Source organism: Phascolarctos cinereus, unplaced genomic scaffold (genome assembly GCF_003287225.1).
Source record: "Phascolarctos cinereus isolate Bilbo 61053 unplaced genomic scaffold, phaCin_HiC Scaffold_1;HRSCAF=81, whole genome shotgun sequence".
Classification (NCBI taxonomy): domain Eukaryota; kingdom Metazoa; phylum Chordata; class Mammalia; order Diprotodontia; family Phascolarctidae; genus Phascolarctos; species Phascolarctos cinereus.
The window spans coordinates 194,525,915-194,548,898 of record NW_027555514.1 but is presented as its reverse complement, the minus strand read 5'-3'; the positions used below and the strand labels follow the sequence as shown (position 1 = coordinate 194,548,898).

The following is a 22,984-nucleotide window of genomic DNA, read 5'->3' as shown; positions in this document are numbered from 1 at the left end:
TAGCCATTGGTGGATGTGAGACATGACTGACAGACATGAGACAGAGGCTATGATACCCTTTGTCCCAAACCCTCCCTGCATGGATAGGTAAGAAGAAAACACAAGACCTGGATTTTTCTAAGAAGATGCTATATTTAGCCTTTTCTTTCCCTGACCCACTCTTTCTTTTATAGAACAGAGACCTAGGGGGCCTCTCTTCCTTAAGGCAGATGGTACAGAGGTAACAGTACAGAAGTCAAACACGAGGCACTTAGGTTCAAGATCCAGGGAAGGAAATTGTGGTGTGGGACTGGGGGGTTGGGGCAGGGGCTCTGGGAACCTGAAGGAGAAGATGAACCAGGAGGGTGATTTCCAATTTGCCTTTTCCAGTCAAAGCCTATTTCAGACCTTTCAAAGAAGTTTCTGCAGAGGAAAACTACTCTGAGAGAAAATGGACACCTCCATGGACGACCGCAACTCTCCTCTTCTCTCTGTCACTGGCTCTGTTCAGAATGCAGCAGGTTTGACTGAGGATAGAGTTCAGCTATAGGCTGAGGTCTTGGACCCTGATTCACTTCCCCCTAATCCCCTTCCCATTAACCAGGGGGCTTCCTTCTTTTCTTCACATACCTAGACAGACATTGGAGTACTGAGACTCAGTACTGAATGCACCATTGGTGAATGCAGCAGCAGGAGAATCCCCAGTCACAAAGGCAGCCTGGGGATTAGTGCAAGATTCATATGTAATGACCAAGTGGGGAACAGCAGGCAGAGGTAGCAGGATGGTGAATGGGCCAAAGGGCTGTGTTCCTAATGATGCTCTTCAATTATTGTCCTCACTCCTCTCCTTACTCTAGGGGAGGAGCTTCCTCCCTTCTTGTTCCTCCCACGCCGAGTTCCAGGAGCTCCAGCTAATTCAGAGTGATCCTTACCTTTTCCAGGTGTCTATTTGGAAATATTTCAAATTACAAAGGCTGAGGAGGAACAAACAATACTTGAACCCCTTCCTGTACTTCTACATGGACCAGCAGTTCCCTTTTCCTGCTTTCCTCCCATGTTTTTTTCTCTCCACTACCTTTCCCTAGAGAAGAGATTCTCTATTCCTCTGCTCTGCAGAAAACAGTCCATAAATCCAGTGGTGAAGGTGGGAAGTTGGGATGGGGCTTGGAACTCCACACACTCCCACTTTCCCTTTAAAATCTACTCCTTGTAGTTTCCATATTGGTTACTGGCCCCAAAGGAGTGGTGGGGTGGGGATTTCAGCCCTGTGCTCTGGCCAGCCTGAGCTTAGCTTCTCTGGCTGGATAAGGTTAATGCCCTGTTGCTGATGGCCAAGTCAGGTGATTGGAAGCACTTGCTTTCGGTCTTTTTGTGAGAGGAATGAGGGACAGGGATATGGGCTGAGACAGGGAGGATCCCCATCTTGAGAAGGCTTGACTCTTGGAGTATGTTCAATAAGGTTTCAACCTTGATCACAAGAGAGCTTCTGGGGAAGGAATGGGGGAAACAACATGACATAGTAGAGGGTCAGAGATCCACTATTGAGAATATTCCCCAAATGTACCACCTCATCCCTCTGGGGAGTTGTTTCCCCTCTGAGAAATCAAAGATTTTCATAGTCAGTGTTGGTTGAGAGAGGATGGTGGAAAGATACCATCTCCCACCCCTCTACCACCAACCAATAATTTTTTTTAAAGAGAAAGTCTGTTTCACGGTCTTGCTCCCTACAAAGGGCCAGCTGGTAGTGGAAGGCTTCTTATCTGGTGAACAGATTGCTTCTTCCCTTGCCACTTTCCACTTCCTGAGGAGGTATTCCAACTTTGCCACCCAGGCCTGGACCCCACCACCCTCCACAGACCCTCTGCTTAGAAATCCTTCCTGTCGTGTGCCCAAAAGGCTCAAAGGAAGGGGGACATTGCAACACTGCCACCTATTCAGACTCCACATTCAGGTCCACAGGTGGCAAGATGGCTCTCAATAGTGTTGGGTAGGGTGCGAGGGGGTGCTGGCTCACTCCTCCTATTTGTTCTTATTCCCCCTCCAGTGGTGGGCAGGAGCGGAAGCATCTGCAGGTCAGGAGGCAGGAATTAGGCAATTCTGGCTGGGCATCCTTCTGAGATCATGGCATGTTCAACTGGCGACGGTTCCACATGCCCCGCTTGGAGTGATATCGATGGAAGAAATTCCTAAGGGAGAGACGTTCCACTTCTAGGCCAGCCTGTAGAATCCTGAAGAACCAAGAGACAGGAGAAGCCAACATAAGTGGCAAGGAGATATGGGGAAGATCTTGGGGCCCTTAAGAATATATTCCCATTCCACAGTGGAATAGAGCTCCAGCCTTGGAGTCAGGAGGACCTGAGCTCAAATCTGGCCTCAGACACTTGACACATACTAGCTGTGTGACCCTGGGCAAGTCACTTAACCCTGACTGCCTCACCAAAAAAGGGGGGAAAAAAAGAATATATCCACATTCACAGTGAGGTCTCTCTCTCACATTTAGGCCTTCCTCCGATGGCCTGCACACACTAGGGAAATGTCCACAGGCAGGTGGCTCTTCAGCTCATCTTCTAGAGGTCAGTGGGACAGAAGGAGAATGCTAGGCTCACTAGAGATGGGTGGAAAATTTAGGGCCACCTTCACTGGCCTTTTTAAACCCTCTCTCTGTCCTGGGATCATCCTAATCAATCTCACCCTCTGGACAACCCTGTGACCGTGGGAAGAGGGGAGTCTGTGCGCCCCTCTGTACCTAGAATAAAGCTCTGAATAGAGCAGATTATAATGGAGAGGCAGAAAACTGGCTTTGAAGCCAGGAAGCCAGGAAGACATACTGCTGATGTGACACCAGGAAAGTCATTAAAATCTCAGAGCTCTAGGCAATTCTCTAAGACTCTAAGTGGTAGAGAAGATGCTAGCCTACATTAGTAAAGGGAGTTTCCTCATCTTTCATCTCCATATTTCCTGATCCTGCTCATACTTTCTCTACCAATTCTACCTCCATCAGTATCCCAAGTTGGAGTACCGATACTATCCCCTCTTTCATGTTCCTCTTCCTCTGATGGCCTGCACACACAAGGGAAATGTCCACAGGCAGGTCATCAGGGCTATGCCTGTCCTGTTGCCTTTTGTGTTACGTCTGGCTAGAGGTAGAAATAGCTGGAATCAGATGGCACTCATATTTCAATAAGCCTTAGAAGCTTCCCTGGACCACAGAGAAAGGCAATGAAACGGGAGTGGGCAGGAAGGGATGCATCACCTTTGTTTGATTTCATTCTGCTCTCTCAAACAAGCATGAAGCAACGTTATTTTCTACAGGGTGTCCCAAAAGTCTCACAGCAGTGCTCTAAGGCTTATAAATGCACTAAGACTTTCGGGACACCCTATATAATGCTTTCCTCAGGTTATCCCTCTGCTAAAAAAACTGTAAGTAGCTCCTTATTTTCTACCATATCAATCATTTAGTTAGTCAATAAACATTTATTAAGTGCCTAATAGGTGGTAAGTGTTAAGGATACAAAAAGAGGCAAAAGACAGTCCCTCCCCTCAAGAAGTTTACAATCTAATACCGAGCATAAATTTCCTAGACCTGGAAATTGAGAACCTTCATAAGATCATGGAGGCCCTTACATGCTCCCTTGATTCCATTAAGCCAGCTCCTTCACCATCTCAACACACTATCATCACTTTTATTTCCTTGCCTTTTTTCTCCCTTAAGCCAGAATGCTCTCCTTTCTCTCTGCCTACCCTTAAGCTTTCAAAGCCCAGTACAAGTCCAACCCTTCTGTAGGAAGCCGTCCTTGATTTCACTCTAGTTTTAACGTCTCTTTCGATTCTTTGGCCTCTTATGGCATTTATTTTTATAACCCCCAAACTAGAATTTTACACTCTCTTGTATATGATGCAGTACAATTAAAAGAGAGATTGTAACAAAGGCAGGGACCATATGTCTAATTGTTCAACCAAGCAATCAGCATATATATTGAATGCCTGTATGCTCAAAATGACTGGGCCCTATATAGGATATAAAAAGCATAGAGGGGGACAGCTAGGTGGCGCAGTGGACACTACTCTGGCCTTGGAATCAGGAGGACCTGAATTCAAATCCGGCCTCAGACACTTGACACTTACTAGCTGTGTGACCCTGGGCAAGTCACTTAACCCTGACCGCCTCACCAAAAAAGCAAAAAAAAAAAAGGATAAAGTGTACACACAAAATTTAGTAGAAGAGATAACATACACATAAAAAGAAAACTAATGTACTGTCCTGCATTATAAATAGTTGAGACTTAAGCATCATCCTTAATCTCTTACTATCTCCCACCCCACCATCCAAGCAGTTACCAAAGCCTGTCAATTTCACCTTTTCAACAACACTCCACTAAGCCTTCTCTCCTCTGACACTGCCACCACTCAGGAGCAGGCCCTCGTCACCTCACACCTGGATTATCTCAATGGCCTGATGGCAGGTTTGCCAGTCTGAAGTTTCTCCCCTCTCCAATCCATCCTCTATTCAGCCACCAAAGTGATTTTCTTTTTCTTTTCTTTTCTTTTTTTTTTTTTGGTAAGGCAATTGGGGTTAAATGACTTGCCCAGGGTCACACAGTTACTAAGTGTTATGTGTCTGAGGCCAGATTTGAACTCAGGTCCTCCTGACTCCAGGGCCAGTGTTCTATCCACTGTGTCACCTAGCTGCCCCCAAAGTGATTTTCCTAAAGCTCACATCTGACCATGTCACCCCTCCTCTCTACTCAATAAACTCCAGTGGCTCCCTATCACCTCCAGGATCAAGTGCAAAATGTTCTGTTTGGCATTCAAAGCTCTTTATAACCTAGTCCCATCTTTCCAGTCTTCTCACACCTTACTCCTCAACACGTACTCTTTAATCCAATGACTCTGGCCTCCTGGCTGTTCCAAGAACAAGACACTATACCTCTGGGCTCCAGGAATTTTCTCTGCCTGTTCCTTTCTCTGCTCCAACTAGTGACCTTTCTGGCTTCCTTTAAGTCTCAACTAAAATCTCACCTTCCTCTTCAGGAAGCCTTCCCCACCTCCTCTTAATTCCTGTGCCTTCTCTTTGCTGATTATTTCCTATTTATCCTGTATATAGCTTGTTTGCTGTTCAGTCATTTCACCACGTCCAATTTTTTATGACCCCACTTGGGGTTTTCTTGGCAAAGATACTGGAGTGGTTTGCCATTTTCTTCTCCAGCTCATTTTGCAGATGAGGAAACTGAGGTTAAGTGACTTGCCCAGGGTCACACAGTTAGTAAGTGTCTTCAGGTCACATTTGAACTCAGATCTTCCTAACTCCAGGCCCAGTGCTCTATCTATCACCTGAGCCACCTAGCTGCCCATATAGCTTGTTTGTATATGACTATTTGCATGCTGTCTCCTCCATTAGATTATGAATTCCTCAAAAGCAGGTACTATGTTTCCCCTTTCTTTGTATCCTGAGCATTTAGCATAGTTCCTGTTACATAGTAGGCATTTAAGTGCTTATTGATTAGTCTAGCTAGTAGCATGAGCCTTTTACTTCTCCCTAATTGATTTTGTGTGTGTGTGTGTGTGTGTGTGTGAGGCAGTTGGGGTTGAGTGAGCTGCCCAGGGTCACACAGCTAGTAAGTGTCAAGTGTCTAAGGCTAGATTTGAACTCAGGTCCTCCTGACTCCAGGGCCAGTGCTCTATCCACTGCTCCACCTAGCTGCCCCCGATCTCTTCCCTCCTCAAGCCTCTTGTGTCATTTCCTCTCACTTCTTTCAGTTGAAGACTTTGTCTCATACTTCACTGAGAAAATAGAGATCATTCACTGTGAGATTCTTCTTATCTTCTCCTCTATTTCTCAAAACTCTTTAACACCTTTCCTTATTCTCTCCTCCTTTACTCCAATCTCTGATGAAGAGTTGACCCTTCCCTCTGCCAAGGCAAACAAACATCTCCAGTCTTCACAAGCAGACTGTCCCCACAATCATCACCCCTCTCTCTAATCTTCAATATCTCCCTAACTACTGCTACCTACTAAAATGACCTAGTCTCCTAGGCCTGACAAAAACCCCTCACACTATCATCCCATATCTCTCCTCCCTTTCTCAGTCAAAAACCTAGAAAAATCTCTCTCCACCTGTCTCTACAGTCTCTCCTCTCACACCCACTTCTTAATCTTTGCATTTTGGTTTCTAACCTTGTCACTCAACTGGAACTGGTCTCTTTAGAATTACCTATGATGTCTTAATTGCTGTATCTGATGGCCTTTTCTGATCTCCATCCTTCTTGACTTCTCTGATGCATTTGATCTTATTGGCCACTGTCTCCTCCTACATAATCTTCTGTCTCTGGGTTTTCATGACACTGCCCTCTCTAGAAGCTCCTCCTACCTGTCTGATCTCTCCTAAGTCTCCTTTGCTCATTATTCAGGCATATTGCCCCCTCTAATTGGGTGGTACCCAAGGCTTTATTCTAGGGCACTTCTATTCTCTTTCTATACTCTCTCACTTGTGGACCTCATCAGGCCCCATGGGTTTGACTCGAATCTCTATGAAGATGACTCCCAAATCCATAACTTATCTGTTGAGTGCCAGCTGAACATTTCAAACCATTCATAGATATTTCAAGGTGGACGTTTTATAAGCATCTCAAACTCAAGATATCAAAACCTGAACTCATTACATGTATTAATCCACCTTCCAAAGTCATTATTTCTGTCCAAGACACTGCCATTCTTCTAGTTTACAAACCTGATACCAGCCTTTGCTCCTCACAGCACATATTCAGTTAGCTATCCAATCTTGTCCGTTTCTACCCCAATATTACAATGTCTCCTGCAGCCTTCTCTTCACTCATATGGTCATCACCCCAGTTCAGGCCCTCATCGCCTCTCCCCTGAACTACCAAAATAGCCTCAACTCTCTCCCATTTCAATCCATCCTATACACAGGGGGCTGAAGTAGTTTTCCTTAAGGGCAGACCTGACCATATTACTCTAATAAACCACTATTTCCTCTCAGATCTAATGCAAGTTCCACATTTAAAGCCATTCAAAGCCTAGCCCCAACTTAACCTTTCCAACTTTATTACACCTCTCCCCTTCTCACATTCTTTGGGGCACTCAAATGGGCCATGTCTCATCTTTGAACCCTTTTGAAATGGCTGTTCCCCAGGCCTGGAATGCATTCCCACTTCACCTCTATTTCTTTTTTTTTTTTTTGGTAGGTTTTTCAAAAAAAAAAATTATTTTGGAGGCAATGGAGGTTAAGTGACTTGCCCAGGGTCACACAGCTAGCTAGTAAGTGGCTAAGGTCACATTTGAACTCAGGTCTTCCTGACTCCAGGGCCGGTACTCTATCCACTGAGCCACCCCTCTTCACCTCCATTTCTTAGAATCTCTTGTTTTCTTCAAAACTTCACGTAAAACCACCTACATGTAGTCTTTCTTGATCTGCTCCACCCCAATTTCTTTTTTTCTTTTTTTTTTAAGCTTATACATATTTTGTATGTATTCTATATGTTGTCTTTCCCAATAGAATGCAAGCTCCTTGAGGGCAGGGACTGGTGCATTTTTGGTTTTGTATCTGGGTGCTCAATACATCCTTGCTGATTGACTGAGCAATTAATAATAGGCTCCCAATACATTTGGACTGACTTACTGTCAATGACTGACCTCCTAAGAATTTAGAGCCCAATGAGATTGCTTATTATGTCTGAGGCAGGCATCATACCTTCTATTTGCCCTTCCTGCCCCCTTTCTAGAGCTTCCTTTCTGGGGACAGAGCTCTAGCCGCGCTTCTTATCCTCTTCCTGAGGTTCCTACCCTCTTCCCAAATCACCTGTCCAGGAGTTCCCAGTCCTCTCCACCCCAGCGGTCTCGGAATTCCTTGGTATTCATGCCTCCAATCTTGTCCAGGTCTGACTTGTAGATGCCCAGCAGGCCAAATCCATTCACTTCCCAGTAACCTGAGAGCAAAATAGGAGGCAAGGGTGATACTCAGCTCCTCATACCAAGAGGACTGTGCTTAGGGAGGGGAAGTCTCCCCACCTCGTTTCAGGAAGGGAAAGAGGGCAGCTCCTAGGTTGAAGTTCCAGGACCCTTTCTGAAGGAATGAGGGTATAGTAGTCTTGGCGTGATTTCAGACTGTCTTTCTGAGTGATATCCTCTGGGGTTTAATCAACCCCTTCAGCCAAGCTTTTCCCTTATCCCACTCTCTCAAAGTTATCCTAACATCTGAGGATGGTCTCTCAGCTCTGAGGGGTCAGGAAAAACCAAAGGCCTTTCCTCTTGCCTGACAACGACTGACAATGAAGGAAGACTCGAAGGAAACATCCAAATGTGTATCTCAGACCAGGATCATTACAAGTCAGATCCAAGAGGGAGAAATGACCACAGTTGACTTTGCAACTTCAGATAAGACTAAAGAAGGGTCTTTCTAGAGTACCAAAGGGAGCTGAAGTGCTGGCCTTACAGAGAAGAAATGAGGGAAAGAGGAAGGACAACTAGACAATGAGATTTTAGTGGACTAAAAGCCCAACAGCAAGACGTAAAAGCTGAAACAAGCTGTTTCAGCCTTAGACTGCATTATTAGAAGTGTGGAGTCAATTCTCCTAGAGACAATATTTTAGGAAGTACATTGGCAAACATGTCCAGAAGATGGTGAGGGGATTACAAAGCGTGACATAAAAATACCAATTAAAGCAACTGACTTGTTCAGCGTGGAGAAGAGAAAACTTAGGGAGAGCATGTAATATTCTAAAAGCATTTGAAGAACATGTGGAAAGGGATTGGTCTGATTTTGCTTGTCCTAATGATGACGATGGTGATAATAATAATAAAACAACTAGTGTTTATACAGTGCGTTAAGGTTCATGAGCACTCTGCAAATATCGTCACATTTTATCATCACAACAACTCTGGGAAATAGATACTATTGTTCTTGTTCAGTCATTTTTCAGTCATGTCTGACTCTTTATGACTCCATTTGGGGTTTTTTTGGCAAAGATATTAGAGTGGTTTGCCATTTCCTTCTCTAGCTCATTTTACCACTGGGGAAACTGAGATAAACAAGGTTAAGTGACTTGCCCGGGATCACACAGCTAGTAAATATCTGAGGCTGGATTTGAACTCAAGTCTTCCTGACTCCAGGTCTAGCACTCTATCCACTGCACTACCTAGCTGCCCTAGGTGCTATTATTATCTGCGTTCAACGGATGAGGAAACCAAGGCAAATAGCAGGTAAGTGACTTGCCCAGAGTCACACAGCTAGTGAATGTCTGAGGCAGGATATGAACTCAGGTCCAGTGCTCTATCCACTATGCCACCTAGAACAGCAGAACCAGGAGTTACAGGTAGAAGCTGAAGAGAAAAGGAAAAACTTTCTAACAGAGTCTTGCAAAAGTAGAATGTGATGCTTTGGTAAGTAATGAGTTCCCTGTCACTGGGAGTTTTCAAGTAGAGTCTAGATGACCACTTCTTCAGGATGTTGTAAAGGAGATTGCTGTACAGGTGCAGGTTAACCTAGGTGGATTTGGAGTCTCTTCCAAATCTGAGATTCTTCTGATTCCAGATGACTTATGTCCCTTCATACATTCTACTTCCCAGCCAAACTGGCCTTCCTCCCATGCTCAGAATTCAGCATTCCATCTTTTGCCCCCGAGTCTTTGCTTTGGCCACCCTCCACTATGGAATTCACAGCCTCTTCCTCTCTCAGATTCTTAGTTCCTTCAAGGCTCAGATCAGGTGTCTCCTCCTACAGGAAGTCTTTGCTGACCCCCTAGTGGTCAGCGTTTTCTTTCCTCTGATCATCTTGTATTAGGTTTACAAGCTATATCCTCCAACATAATGTAAAGAAGGGGCAGTTTTTCTCTTTTGTCTCCGTATTTATTGTGTTTCGCACAATGTCTTATATATGGTAAATACTTACTAAAAGCATATTGAATTGAATTGATTTCTGGGACTCTGTGAACCAGGGGCAAATCCCAAGCTTTTAGAACCACACAAGCTGTTGGGCTGCTGATATTTTTCCTGGATTCCACCCCCAGCAGCGTAGAAATGGAGCAAAGACAGTGGTTTGGTTTAACTATGATGAGGGTAGGTAGGAGTGTAGTCTTACAGTAGATACCTGGTTTCATTGTTCTTGCTTTCAGTACACATATACAGAGTACATAGAGTTTACTGTTGTAGGGTGAGGGGGGCAGAGATATCAGCTAGGTATTAGTGGTAGAGTTCAAGGTAATGACTTGTTTTAGCCTTACAGAGAATGATCCAGGGGTTCTCTTCAGCCAGGGTCAGTACTTACCCTCAGGCCACTGTGGTGTTGCCCCACACTGCAGCCTCATCACCATGGGAGCAAAGGCCATCTTGCCCTCCACACAGTGCTTCCGAATGACATCGATGACTCCAGGCGGAAAGTGTATATGGAGATCACAAAGGAAGATAATGCTGTGTGGGTCCTGGAGACAGATGCAGGTAGGATCAGGTCAGCTTGCCAGTGCAAACAGGTAGCTCTCCTTCCAAAGGTGTGCTGGTAAATGTTAAACAACCCACTTCCCAGGGGAAAAAAACTTACATACAACACACTAACACTTAACCTTCATTATCAGCATGTTCTCTGTCACTTTCTTAAGTCTAGACTCTAGATAACCAACAAAGCAATAATAAATCAAACTCTGATTTGTAGTGTTTGCTGATTTCTGGAGTTTAAATACTCATAATGGAAATTTAACAATCTGAGCTTGCTCCAGAACACCCCTGTTTTCTCCTTCCTTTAGTTTTGTTCAGATCCCTTTCTAATGCAGCATCAGGTACCTCCCTGGAGCTGCCAACCAATAGGAAATAAATGGACAAATTTAAGATTGTGTCTTCCATAAAACAGAGTTTCTAGGAGCATATGAGCAGCTGCTCTAGAAATTCAGGCTACCCCCTGGGTTACCCAATCGCCTCCTGAGATAGGCCCCTGAGAGAATGCTCCCACCCCCTTTCGCTGGTGAAATTGTTAGCTTTATATACTTAAAGGGAGCAGTACCACCCTATCCTTCTCTTTCCCTAGTCCAAGACTAAATTCTTTCTACCCTCTTTACCTTCACCAGGTCCACACCAGCCTGAAGCCCTGCTGAGCGCTCAAAGTTCCCAGTCAACTTCATGTACTGGTAGCTGCAGGGAAGAGAGATTAGACAGCATCCTGAGTCCTGGATTCTGGGGATAGAAGTTCTCTGAAGATGTTGAGCAGGAATAGGGCAGGAATGTGGTGGGGAGCCTTGGGTCAGCCAAGGGGCTCTGAGGTCAGACTTACAAAAGGGGAAAATAGCCCTAGAGTGGAGGCCAACCCTAGAGTAGAGGTAACTGGGTTTACCTGTTGGCTTTACCTACAACAATTTGCTTGTGTTCTTATGAAAATAAAATGCCCAGGCTCTCCCACTGGCCAGCATGTTACCATCTCACCTTCGCAGACTGGATCTCTTAAGTGCCATCTCTACATCCATGTCCTCACTGCTATAGTCAGTGATGATGATGTTGAAATGGGGATCGCCAGTCACCTGGGACAGCTTCTCCATGTCATCGATGAACTGCTGAACCCAGCGTGCCTGGTTCTTCACTATTAAGGGATGAGGGACAGGTAGAAAAAAAAAAGATGTTAGGCACTGATGCATCCTGTAGGCCCTAACCACCCTCTGTTTATATCATGGCTAATGTGAACTCTATACGTGACTTAGAGCCAAAGAGTATCTCTTACCCCTAACCAAATTTACCATGTACTCTTGCCTCTTCACATCCACTGAACATGCCCACATGAGAATTGCTTGGGATAATGTGTTATGCTACTTAACATAGCCTTGAGTTGCCATAATAATCATGTTGTCTTGTTCATCTTATTATAATAATGTTACATACTTTAATTCATTATAAAGCCCTTACTACAACTCTTTATTTTCATATTTCTATCAATTATTATTGATGCTTTTATTATTTGTTAAGACAATTATTGGTTTTTGGTTTTTTTTTTTTTAGGCAACTGGGGGTAAGTGGCTTGCCCAGGGTCACACAGATAGTAAGTGTCAAGTGTTTTGGTCTGAGGCTGGATCTGAACTCCTGACTTCAGGGCCGGTGCTTTATCCACTGTGCCACCTAGCTGCCCCCAAGACAATTATTGTTGTTGTTTAGTCACTTCAGTTATGTCTGACTCTCTATGACCCCATTTGGGGTTTTCTTGCCAAATATACTGGAGTAGTTTGCCATTTCCTTCTCCAGTTTATCTGGCAAATGAGGAAACTGAGGTGGTAGATGAGGAAACTGAGGTAAACAGGATTAAGCAACTTGCCCAGCGTCATACAAGCTAGTAAGTGTCTAAGGCCAGATTCTTGACTCCAGCCTCAGTACTCTGTCCACTGAACCATCTCAACATCCAGTCCATCTATCTAACACATTACAGTATTCATGCCCTTTTATCCTACCTCTCATCCCATTACCACACTTTACCTCTTATAATAACCTCAAAGCGGGATCTCCTTTGGCCAGTTATAATTGGTTATGGTATCCCACCCTGTTATAACACCCTGCTCCACTAAAATGCCCTCCCCCTGCCATGTGACTCACCAGGCACAATAAAGTGAACAACCGCATGATGGTTCCAGGAGAAGCCGAGGGGCCAGCACAGTTCAGGTTCTTTGGATTGGCTGTTTAGCAGGTGCCGCTGGCGCTGGTGGCCCAAGACCATGCCACGTAAGTTGTGTGCTTCCGGCTCCTTGCCACCACCCACACTAACCCCTCGCCAGTCCCTTGACAGCACATACTCTGATAGCCGCATTAGCTGGCCACCCTTCTCCAGAAGTTCCAGCTCCAATAGGTAACGACTCCCTCTGAGTCGGTCCTGACGTTTCTCTATGTTCACAACACGATGTAGCTGGTACCGCCTAAGGTAGGATGGGGGGAATGGCTTCATCATCTTTTTCTCTACTGCTCCATCCCTCTGCGTTCTGGTTATAGGGTCAGAGATCTCAAAAGTGGGCTTCAAATAATAACCCACATTTATATGACACTTTATAGGACTCAAAGTACTTTGCTCACAATAACCATGGTGGATAAGCCATGTAAATGTAATTATCCCATTGGACAGATAAGAAAACTAAGGCTCAAAGAGTTTAAGTGACTCATCTAGGATCATGTTGCTATTGGGGACAGAGCCTGCACTCAGAGAGCTAGGTCTCCTAACTTTGAGTCTATTGATTTATTTTTTTTTACTATACTACATTCCTTATCAAACCATTGAAATTGAACTTTACTTATATCTGAACTAATTTATTCTGATTTATTAATACCAGTGCTCTATGGTCTCTGAGCTGTAGAACTAAGAAGCTCTAGAGTGGTAGGCTTTCCTCCAAAAAGTCTTCCATGATTAAAAAGAAATGCTTCATGTAAGCACACCCAGTTTTGTCCAGTCTGGAGGGATCTCAGAGAAAATCGAGTCCAACCTTCTTATTTTATTATTATTTGTAAATTTACAAATAAAGCTATTATTTGTAGATTTGTAAATGAAGCTCAAGAAGGTGAAGTGGTTGGCAATCAGATCGCATGGCTACTTGGTGGCAAAGCTTTGTTCCTTCCTTATAATAATAATGATAATGATAGCATTTACTATGAGCCAGGCACTGTGCTAAGTGTTTTGCAATTATTATCTCATTTGATCCTCGCAACAACCATGGAAGACTGGTTCTATTATTATCCCCATTTTACAGGTGAGGAAACTGAGACAAACAGGAGTTAAGTGAGTTGCCCAGCTCATACAGCAAGTAAGGGTCTGAGGCCAGATTTGAACTTGGGTCTTCCTGACTCCAAGCTCAGGGCTCCATCCACTAGGCCTCCTGGCTCCTCCTCCAGGCAACTAAGATTCTTAGAATCCATAGCCACCAAAACTTTAGAGCACCAATACTAGGCCACACCCCTCCAGAAAGCACTCAACACACCTTAATTGAGAGTGGCTAGAGAGTCAATACATTTAACTCATACATGCTAGGAGTAATCAGTCACCTGAAAAGATTTAAACTTCATGTCAGACCAGTTCCTCTGCCCTTCCCTCTCCCCACGTCCCCACCCCACACAAGAACTCTTTTACTTTACCCCCTTGTCTTCTGGTTCAGCCTCTTCAGAAATACATGTGTGACCTCTAAGGCTTCTCTCTCCCGCAACAACAGGTTGCCCGATGTGTTGCAATTTAAGTCAATCCAATCAGTCCTCAGGGTCTGGAAGTCCACATTTCGGGCACTGAAGGTCTGATTCCAGTTCACCGCAGGGTCAAACAGAGGTACATATTCAAATGCATCCCCTAAATCCTCCTCCTCTTCCTCTTCTTCCTCTTCTTCCTCCCCCTCCATCTGCCTTTCCTCATCTTCAGCCACCACCACCTCCTCCCCCTGCTGAATTCTCCCGGGGGCCTCTGGCTCGGCTCCATCAGCCTTTCTCTGTTCCACAATATATGACTGAACCTGATTCAGCCACTGAGATTGATCCAAGGTGTGCCTGTGGTGCCTCCCTCCCAGCCTGGACCTCTTGAACTGAGGGGAAGTCACTGCCAAGTGCTCAGTGAGGTATTGGCTGGGACGAGACGCTCCTTGGACATGCTTAAGGCTGGACTCTTGCTCGCTCCTCTTTCTGGAGTTCTTGAGTGCCGCATCACTTGTCCTCATTCTAGAGGAAGCTTTGTTGTTCTTGTCTGGTAGAGCTGCTGGGGAGCTCCTAGGATGTGTGGCTAGAAGCCTCCTCCGGCTTCTGAGGTGATAGTCCGTGGCATCCTGACCAGGGACGGAAGTAGGGTTGTTCTCATCTTCCAAGATCGCAGGGCCCCGGTCAGTGGGGGTGTGGAATTCTCCTTCCTGATCGCCATACTGAGACTCATTGGGAAGGTCCTCCTCAAAACCTACAAGTAGCCATGTAGACGTGGTTAATGTCAAGAAGGAAGAAACCGAAAAATGGGTGGGATGAGAAACACCATCCAGCCACACTCCACCTCTGCCAGGAAGGTTCCTACTGCTGTCTCGTAGTATTGATTCTGGGGTTGCATGGCTTTGTGAGTTAGAGGAACAATGCTTAGTTTTCCCACTTTAGGCACCACTCATCTAGCTCAGTGCCAGGTACCAACAGCATAATCAGTGCCTTCCGACAAATTAATTCAATGCTAAAGGATCTTTGCACAGCTCTACTGTCTCATGCTGTGCCTATGGCTTGAGGAAGGCACAGGGTATGGGGGAAAGAATCCTGAGCCTGAAATCAGAAAACTTGGGTTCCAGTTCTGACCTACTTACTACCTGTGAGACCTTGGGAAAGTAACTTCACCCTTTCTGGGCCTCAGTTTTTTCATCTATAAGATAAAGGGGTTGCACAAGGTGAATTTTTGAGGACCCTTCCAGTTTTAACAATCTATTAGACTTGTAGAATCAAGCAATCAGCAAGCATTTATTAAACTCTTACAACATGCCAGGGAGGACTGTGCTAGTCACTAAGCATACAAACACATAAGCAAGATAGACCCTGCCCTCAAGGAACTTACATCAAAGTCTATAAGATTTTACATTAGACTCAATGAGAACTCCCTACTGGAAATTCAAAGGAGGCAGTAGCTGTGGAAGTCTCAGTCTCGAGTTCCTTACCTGGTTGCTCCAGTCTGTCCTTGAGCTCTGGACTCTGCTTATCCAGTTGGTCAATTTTGATGTATTTCTGAAAGCCAAACCTACAGAAAGGGAGAAAAGCACCCTTAGCACCCTAGCTCCCCACCATGATGTTACAGGGTGACTACTGGCCGCTCCTTTGTTGGACGCCCAGCAAGAGACGACGAGCAATGCCTTGCACTGAAGAAGAAGTGGGAAGCTCACTCAGACCTAAATGTGCTGCATTTGTTGTGTTTTACAACGAGAAAATATTGTAACTCAGGGCTTTTTCCTTCTCTCAGTCAATCTTGGGGCAGTGGGATTCCCAGGATCAAAGGATCCTCAGGACAGAAGAGATTTTGTTCTATTCCTTCAGATCACATTGATCTGTCCATGGCTTTTTGCAAGACTCCAAGAAATGGAGAGAGATCACCTCTATGCCCCAGGCTAGTGTTACTTACTTGTCCAGATAGTATGAGTTCTCTTGGTAGAAGCATTTATTATGTGTCTCCATGTGACTCAATCTAGTATAGTCATTCGGGTAAACAAAAGACAAATGAACCTGGAGGAAGAGGAAGAGGGAGAGAAGACAAATCATAGTCTAAAGTTGAGCATCTTCCCATTGGTGTTTCATAGGCATTCACCATTCAGGACCTGGCCTCGGCCTGCCCAGGATGTCAGAAAAAGAAAGAAGAACTGTGGACTCTAAATGGGCCACATGTGCTGTTTAGATCACTTCATTCCTTACATCTATTGCCCTATGGGACAAATGTAAAATTTTAATCTCCCATTGCCTGTCGGCTTTCATCCCCCCATTTTATCCTAGTTCACAAATATCTGTGGCAGCCAACTTCTCTCACTGGGTTTAGACTGCTTCCTTCTCCTGCCTCCAAAACTTTTGCTTAAATTCTTTTATATTCCTGAAATAACCTTCTTCTTTCTGACCGCTTCCTTCCCCTGCTTGATGACACATACATCCATTCTCTAGTCTGCCAGCACCATTCCTAATCCCTCTTAAAATCATTCTATAAGTCTGGACACAGTCTGGTCAGTTTCATGTCTGTGTAATGTGACTTGCCTGTTAAAACTTCATCTTCTCTGCCTTGGGCAGCTAGGTGATGCAATGGTTAGAGCTCCTGGCCTGGAGTCAGGAAGACTCATTTTCCTGAGTTCAAATCCAGCCTCAGACACTTACTAGCTGGGTGACCCTGGGCAAGCCACAACTCCAATTGCCTCAGTTTCCTCATCTGAAAAATGATCTGGAGAAGGAAATGGCAAACCTCCAGGATCTTTGCCAAGAAAACCCCAAATGGGGTCACTAAGAGTCAGACGCAACTGAAAAATGACTGGACATAGGCAACTAGTCCTACCCAAGGGGACATACTCCAGCTTAATACACCTTGCCCAGACTTGAAACCATCATTTTTCCAACTGTGTTCTGCACAGTACCTCTATTCTGTGCAATGTGAACAGAGTCTTCTGTTTCTTTTAAATGGATTTTATTTTACTTTCAGGTTTGCATTATCTCCCTTCCATCTCTCCCTCACCTCTATTGAGACAATAACACAAAACCCTTATTGTAAACACGTCTAGCAAAACAACTTCCTGAACTGGCCCCCCCAAAATGTACTCTGAATTCATCACCTCTCTATCAGGAAGCAGATAACATGTTTCATCTTAAGTCCTCCAGAATCGTGGTTGGTCATTGTGTTGATCAGAACTCCTAAGTCTTTCAAAGTCATTCGTCTTTATGATGTTGTTTCTCTATAAATTGTTCCTCCCAGTTCTGCTCACTTCACTTTGTATCAGTTCATATGAGTCTTTCCAGGTTTCTCTAAAACCATCTCTTTCATCATTTCTTAAAACACAGTAGTAGTAAATATATTTTTCTTGAGAAAATTTTCCCCTCTAAAATGTTAAATATAAAATGAAGTTTTTAAAAGAATATTCATCATATGAGGCATTTCCCTCTTATTTTGTGGCACTGGATAGAGTCCAGAGTTACTTTGGAAGGTAATAAGGGCAAACATAGGAACCTTCCAGCTAAAGGGAATTCAAGAGAAGTTACATGGTGGGGCCCAGCTGTGCAAGGCTAGATTTAAAAATTTGCCAGTACCACAGCAAATTCAGCAGAATGAAAATTCCTTGTCTAGCCAAATAGCCTGTTGATTACTCACAAAGGAAGCCTGGATTCCTGAACCTTAGGACTCATTTCCCTTTATTCCTCTGATGTCTGTCTGTGGTGCTATGCTTGGTCAGACATTAGCCTTAGGTACTACTACCAGTCTCTCTTAGTTATACAATCTGTAACCTCAGATGTTAACCTTGGCTTCTGCTTCCAAAACTGCTATCTTCAGCCCACATAGATCCCAGACTGGTCTTCTCAGCTACTGTCTTCTGCTTGTCCGTATTACAATTTTATGGCACCTTTGTGCCTGTTTAGGAATATCCTGGCTAAATTGTCTCCCTCACTCCCTAAGATCCAAAGATTTGGGTTTAAAAAACAGTACCTTATGATCTCTACCAGGTCACATTTGTACAATATGAAAACAGGTTTAATTTCCTTGATTATGCTCCATAATTCTGTCCTCTCTTTTATCCTGAGAGTATTTTATCTCATCCCAAAACAGCATTTCTAGGTCCTGGCAATGTATTCCAAGTCCCAATATTCCCTATGGCCAAATGAAGTTTAGGAAACACTGTTCTAGCAGAATACATTATTGCTGGTTGATTGACTCCAAGTGCCCAAGTGTGACAGGTTTAACCTACTCCTGATATCATTGGACTTGAGAGGCCCTGGGGAAAGCCTTCTTCATACCACTTATTGTGGGAAGTGACTCCCTAGGAGTGGGTGACTATTTTCACAGGTCCCTGCCAGCTCACCTACTTGGGTGAGAAAAATAGGTTCAGAATGCAGGTGCTTCAAAATATTAGACTGAAAGTTCCCAGAGGGCATGAACTTGAATTGTGGATTCATTTTTTTACTTTTGAATCCCCAGGATTTAGCTCAGTGAACTCCATAAAGAAGGTACTTAGTTTGTTGAATTTCTGATTGCCAGGGGTGATACAGAGAGAAAGGAGAGAGCGTCTTAGAGACCCCATCTGTCCACGCCCCATGCTTCCTTGCCCTTTTCCCCAAAACCTTCCCAGGACAAGACTTACAAACTGGAGTCCCTGGTAGCGCTGTAGGGGGAAGCCATTCACTAGGTAGCTGGGTTTATACTGGCAATCTGGTAGAACCCGGCGAAGTTGAGATTTGGGGATCAAAGGCACTGATGGGAGGAAAGGAAAGAGGATACACAGGTGGGTGTGAGTTTGCTGTAAATGACTCAAAGCCATTGCTAGTGGCTGCCATGTTGATCCTGGTACTGCTCTCCCAGGGCAATGTAAAATGGGCACCCTTAATGGCAAGGAATATTAAATAACAGTCCCTAGAACACAGATCTGTCTATCATTTGGGGAGTACTTAGGTTAGAAAGTGGCAATGAGGGACATATCTCCTCACTACATCTCCCTGTGCCACCTCTCCGTCCTCCCCTCTTACAGATTCTCTAGGGAAGGAGTTGTCGCCCACTCAAAGCCCAGAGCTGGGGAGCTATGTCTCTCTAGGTCCCCTTCAGTACTACCTCTTCAGGAATGTGCCCAGGGTGGCCAAGGCATGGTTTAAGGTCTTACTTTGGTATAGGGTGTCCCGGGGATCAGGCCTCAGCATGTCAGCAGGGTGCTCCTGATCTGTGGGTAGTGAATCCAGAGGGCCTGGATGGCTGGCCACTGTCTGTGGGATGTGGGCCACCTCATCCATCTTGAGCAGTGTCTCATCTGGGCCCAGAAAGAGAAAGGTCAATGTGGGTGAGGGGAGGCTGTGAGCTCTAGAAGGAGTCCAGCATAGAGCACGTTCCTCTCATTGTTCTAGATGTGATGAATATTCAGCTAAGAGTCAAGATCCCAAGTTTCAAGAGACTTCAAACCCTTCAAAAGGGTTCTTATCTTCTAAGTCACCAGTCTCCTCTCTGCAATATCCCTCTCGTCTCAATTGTTCCTTTCCCTGAGATCTAAGGGGCCTTACTGGCTCTTTCATCCTCTTATGCCTTTAGTTCCTTCACTTTGACTTCTATTTTCATCCATTCCCTCTCTTTTTTTGACTAAGTGCTATGCTTAGCCTCCGAGGATTACTTTTATCCTCTCTCTGCCTTCTGGGCTCACCATTCTTCAATTTTTAAGACCAAAGAAGAGCCCCATTAATGGGATAGAAAGACACATTTTTGCCCTCAACAACCAAAATCACTGCAAGCTACACAGTTCATTTACTAGATATTTAAAACAAATGATTAACTATTTTCTCCTTTGCCTATAGCTCCTCTAAGAGTCATCATCTGGAAGACAAGGGAGTTGGATTAAAAAATTTCATGACTCGATGAACATAAGTTTCTGACCTTTTTTGTGTGTCTTGGACCCTACTGGCAGTCTGATGAAGACTATGGACCCCCCTCAAAGTTTTTAAAGCATAAAATAAAATACATAAGATTACAAAGAAAACTATGTAAAATACAGTTATCAAAATATTTCTTTGAGAAAACAAGTTTATGGGCCCAGGTTAAGAATCCCTGCTTTATAACCTTGCCAGGCTCCTGCCTTTATCTAGTTCAGTCTGGCTTCAGCTTTTCAAGCCGGTCCCAAGAGTGCTTATTTCTCCTTCTCTCATGCTCAAGAAAAACCCCTGAAATCTGCCACAAAGTACCTCTTTGTTTCTCCCGCTGCTTTAGTTAGTGTTTACCCCTGCCTGCAATGGCTTCTTTCTTCCCTCCTCCCCCCAAAAAAACCCAAAACCAGTCAAAATCAAGTTCAGAGCCTGATTCCCCAGGTGGGGCAACTCTACTCCATCAGCCTACTCACCTGTGAAGAGGGACAGGGATGGAGAGTCAATGACTGTGAACTTGGCCCCAGGGTCATTCAGCCGCCACTGGAATAGTAAAAAGAATTGATGTGGAAGGTTGAAGATGAGCTGTGTGAGACAGAGCTGGGTGAGAGACAGAGCTGGAAAGCCAAAGATGTTATTGCTTCTGTTGCTAACAAGCAACTAGTAAGTTATTGCTAGTAAGCAACTAGCAACTATTACTATAGAATAGTAAGCTCTGGTTAAGAGGGGGTATGACAACAGGGTTAGGAGGGGAAAGAACAGCTTAGAGCATACTCACCGCCACTTCCACATGATCTGTCCCTTGGTCATTCTGTTTGTGCAACACTTCAAAGTAGTACCTTCTAGAAGCTGACAGGCTGGGTGAGGAGATAGCAGAGAGAAATGCTGAAAGGTGTCACTTTGATCCCCCAACTACGTCTGTAATAAACCCAACTCTTCCACTGTACCATGCCCCAGCTCCTATCAGCTCTGCAATAATTTTCCCTGAGAGACCTATTTCCTTCTCAAGGGAGTCTTTGTTGGACTAGAGAATGTCTAAGGTCCCTTCTAGCTCTAAATCCTGTGATTCTGGAGGACTCTTCAGACACGTCATTTAAATGAATTGTCTTGGCTGAAGAAATTCAGAGTTGGCCGCCAGGAGGCACTCAGGGGCCATTCTAATGAATAACCTTCGTCCACTAATTTCCACACAGTGCAAAAGATATTTCAGTTCGAAAGGCCTGGCCATCCAGGTTCCCTCTCCCTTTTTCCAATGTAGAGAATATTGCAAGGTCATGAGGGAGCACAGAAGCTCCCCAAAGTTGATATGGCCATGTATACTGTACATTAAGACCATATGAATACAGCTATCTTTGAGTTTGAGGTAAATGGTCATTAGACAATGAGCCTCAGACTTGTCTAGGGAAAGGAGTGCTGATCCGAGGGTTAGGGAATCCAGCTCTGCCATTAATCCCCTGTTATTTCATCTCTTTAGACCCTACTTTCCTCACCTATAAAATGAGGATACTGGACTAGATGATTTCTAAGGCTCCTTCCTTTGAACATTAGATGATGCTTTGAATTATATATTGCTAAAGAGTCTGGAAGCTCTGGCATAGAGAAGATTTGGAGAGTCAGACCCCACAACTAAACATTAGGAATGGGGAGGGGAGAGATGGCCCACTCACCTCACTGGCTTGGAAATTTGACTTCGGAATTTTCCAAACTCTCCAGGTGCAGTCCACTCCTTTCCTGTCTAGAGTTGGAGTGGGAGAAGAGCAAGAGAGAAAAAGGAAATGAAAAGAGAGTGAGGAAATGAGGAAAGGAAAGAGATGGGAAGAGATAGGAGAATACATGAGGAAAATCAGAGGAGAGGAGGAGGGAAGAAGGAACAGAGGAAGAAAGGGAAAGAAGGAGAGAAAGGAGTTTGAGGGGGAGAGTGGTTAAACTGTAAATCAAAAGCAGGCTTGTCTCTGGCATGAAACAAACCAGCTTTTCCTATGAGAGCTGAGCAGTCAAGCCAACTGAGAAAGATTTATTGAGCATTTATTGAGATTTATTGAGGCACTCTGTGCCTAACAATAGGCAGTATGGGGCATAAAATAAATATATCACACAGTTCTTGTCACTGAAGAATCCCTCTGAAGTCACTTCCCAGCTGTAGGTCACTTTGACTCTCAGTACTTCCTTGTGCCTCAGTTTATCCCCGAGCTATGCTTAGAACTCTTCATCTCCACCTCCAACCTTCCCTGGCTTCCTTCAAGTCTCAGCTAAAGTCCCACTTTCTGCAAGAAACATTTCCCAGTCTTCCTTAATCTTTTTTTTTTGAGGCAATTGGGGTTAAGTGACTTGCCCAGGATGACACAGCTAGTAAGTGTCTGAGACTGGATTTGAACTCAGATCCTCCTAACTCCAGGGCCAGTGCTATATCTACTGCACCACCTAGCTACCCCCTTCCTTAATCTTAATGCCTTCCACTGAGACTGCTTCAATTTGTCCTGTATGTATCTTGTTTTTATAGTTATTTGCATGTGGTCTCCCCAAATTAAATATGTGAGCCCCTTGAAAGCAGGGACTATTTATCTTTTTTTTGTCTTTCTTTGTACGCCCCAGAACTTGGCACAAGTGCCTGGTATATAGAAAGATCTTAATGCTAGTTGACTGTGTAAAATGGGTATGTGTGTGGGAGGTGTTAGAATCATTCTGCTCTCTCAACTGAGCTCAGATGAAAAGAGTGGCAGTAATGGTGATGATATGAGAATGGAGGAGGACTCCTGGCTGTCCAGAATCAAAGAGGGAACCTGCTGGGGATGAGAAGACTTGTACCTTGCCCACACTAGCCATCAGCTTGAGGCCTGAGATCTGGTCACTGAAGCTTAGCCAGAACTCAGCGTTGTCATCTGCAGCAATAGCAAACTGGACATCTCCTGTAGGGAGGGATGAGGTAAAGGGTAGGGGAGAAGGAGGAAGAGATTCCAAGATTAAGGGACA

The 22,984-nt window shown here is 44.6% G+C and overlaps 1 protein-coding gene across 1 annotated transcript in view; it reads right to left on the bottom strand.

The window, feature by feature from the left end:
* Positions 1 to 112: 112 nt before the first annotated feature.
* The window catches only part of B4GALNT3 (beta-1,4-N-acetyl-galactosaminyltransferase 3), a 148,668-nt gene continuing 125,796 nt past the window's right edge, over positions 113 to 22,984 (bottom strand). Inside the window, exons 6-20 of the mRNA XM_021001551.2 lie at positions 22,820 to 22,920; positions 21,682 to 21,749; positions 20,793 to 20,871; positions 20,491 to 20,557; positions 19,273 to 19,416; positions 18,760 to 18,869; positions 16,059 to 16,159; positions 15,601 to 15,680; positions 14,075 to 14,870; positions 12,554 to 12,870; positions 11,402 to 11,555; positions 11,041 to 11,113; positions 10,260 to 10,413; positions 7,797 to 7,923; positions 113 to 2,207 (exon numbers count right to left, since the gene is read on the bottom strand). Coding sequence (XP_020857210.1) covers positions 2,099 to 2,207; positions 7,797 to 7,923; positions 10,260 to 10,413; positions 11,041 to 11,113; positions 11,402 to 11,555; positions 12,554 to 12,870; positions 14,075 to 14,870; positions 15,601 to 15,680; positions 16,059 to 16,159; positions 18,760 to 18,869; positions 19,273 to 19,416; positions 20,491 to 20,557; positions 20,793 to 20,871; positions 21,682 to 21,749; positions 22,820 to 22,920 — 2,480 coding nt within the window. The 3' untranslated portion in view covers positions 113 to 2,098. The remainder of the gene's footprint in view (positions 2,208 to 7,796; positions 7,924 to 10,259; positions 10,414 to 11,040; positions 11,114 to 11,401; positions 11,556 to 12,553; positions 12,871 to 14,074; positions 14,871 to 15,600; positions 15,681 to 16,058; positions 16,160 to 18,759; positions 18,870 to 19,272; positions 19,417 to 20,490; positions 20,558 to 20,792; positions 20,872 to 21,681; positions 21,750 to 22,819; positions 22,921 to 22,984) is intronic.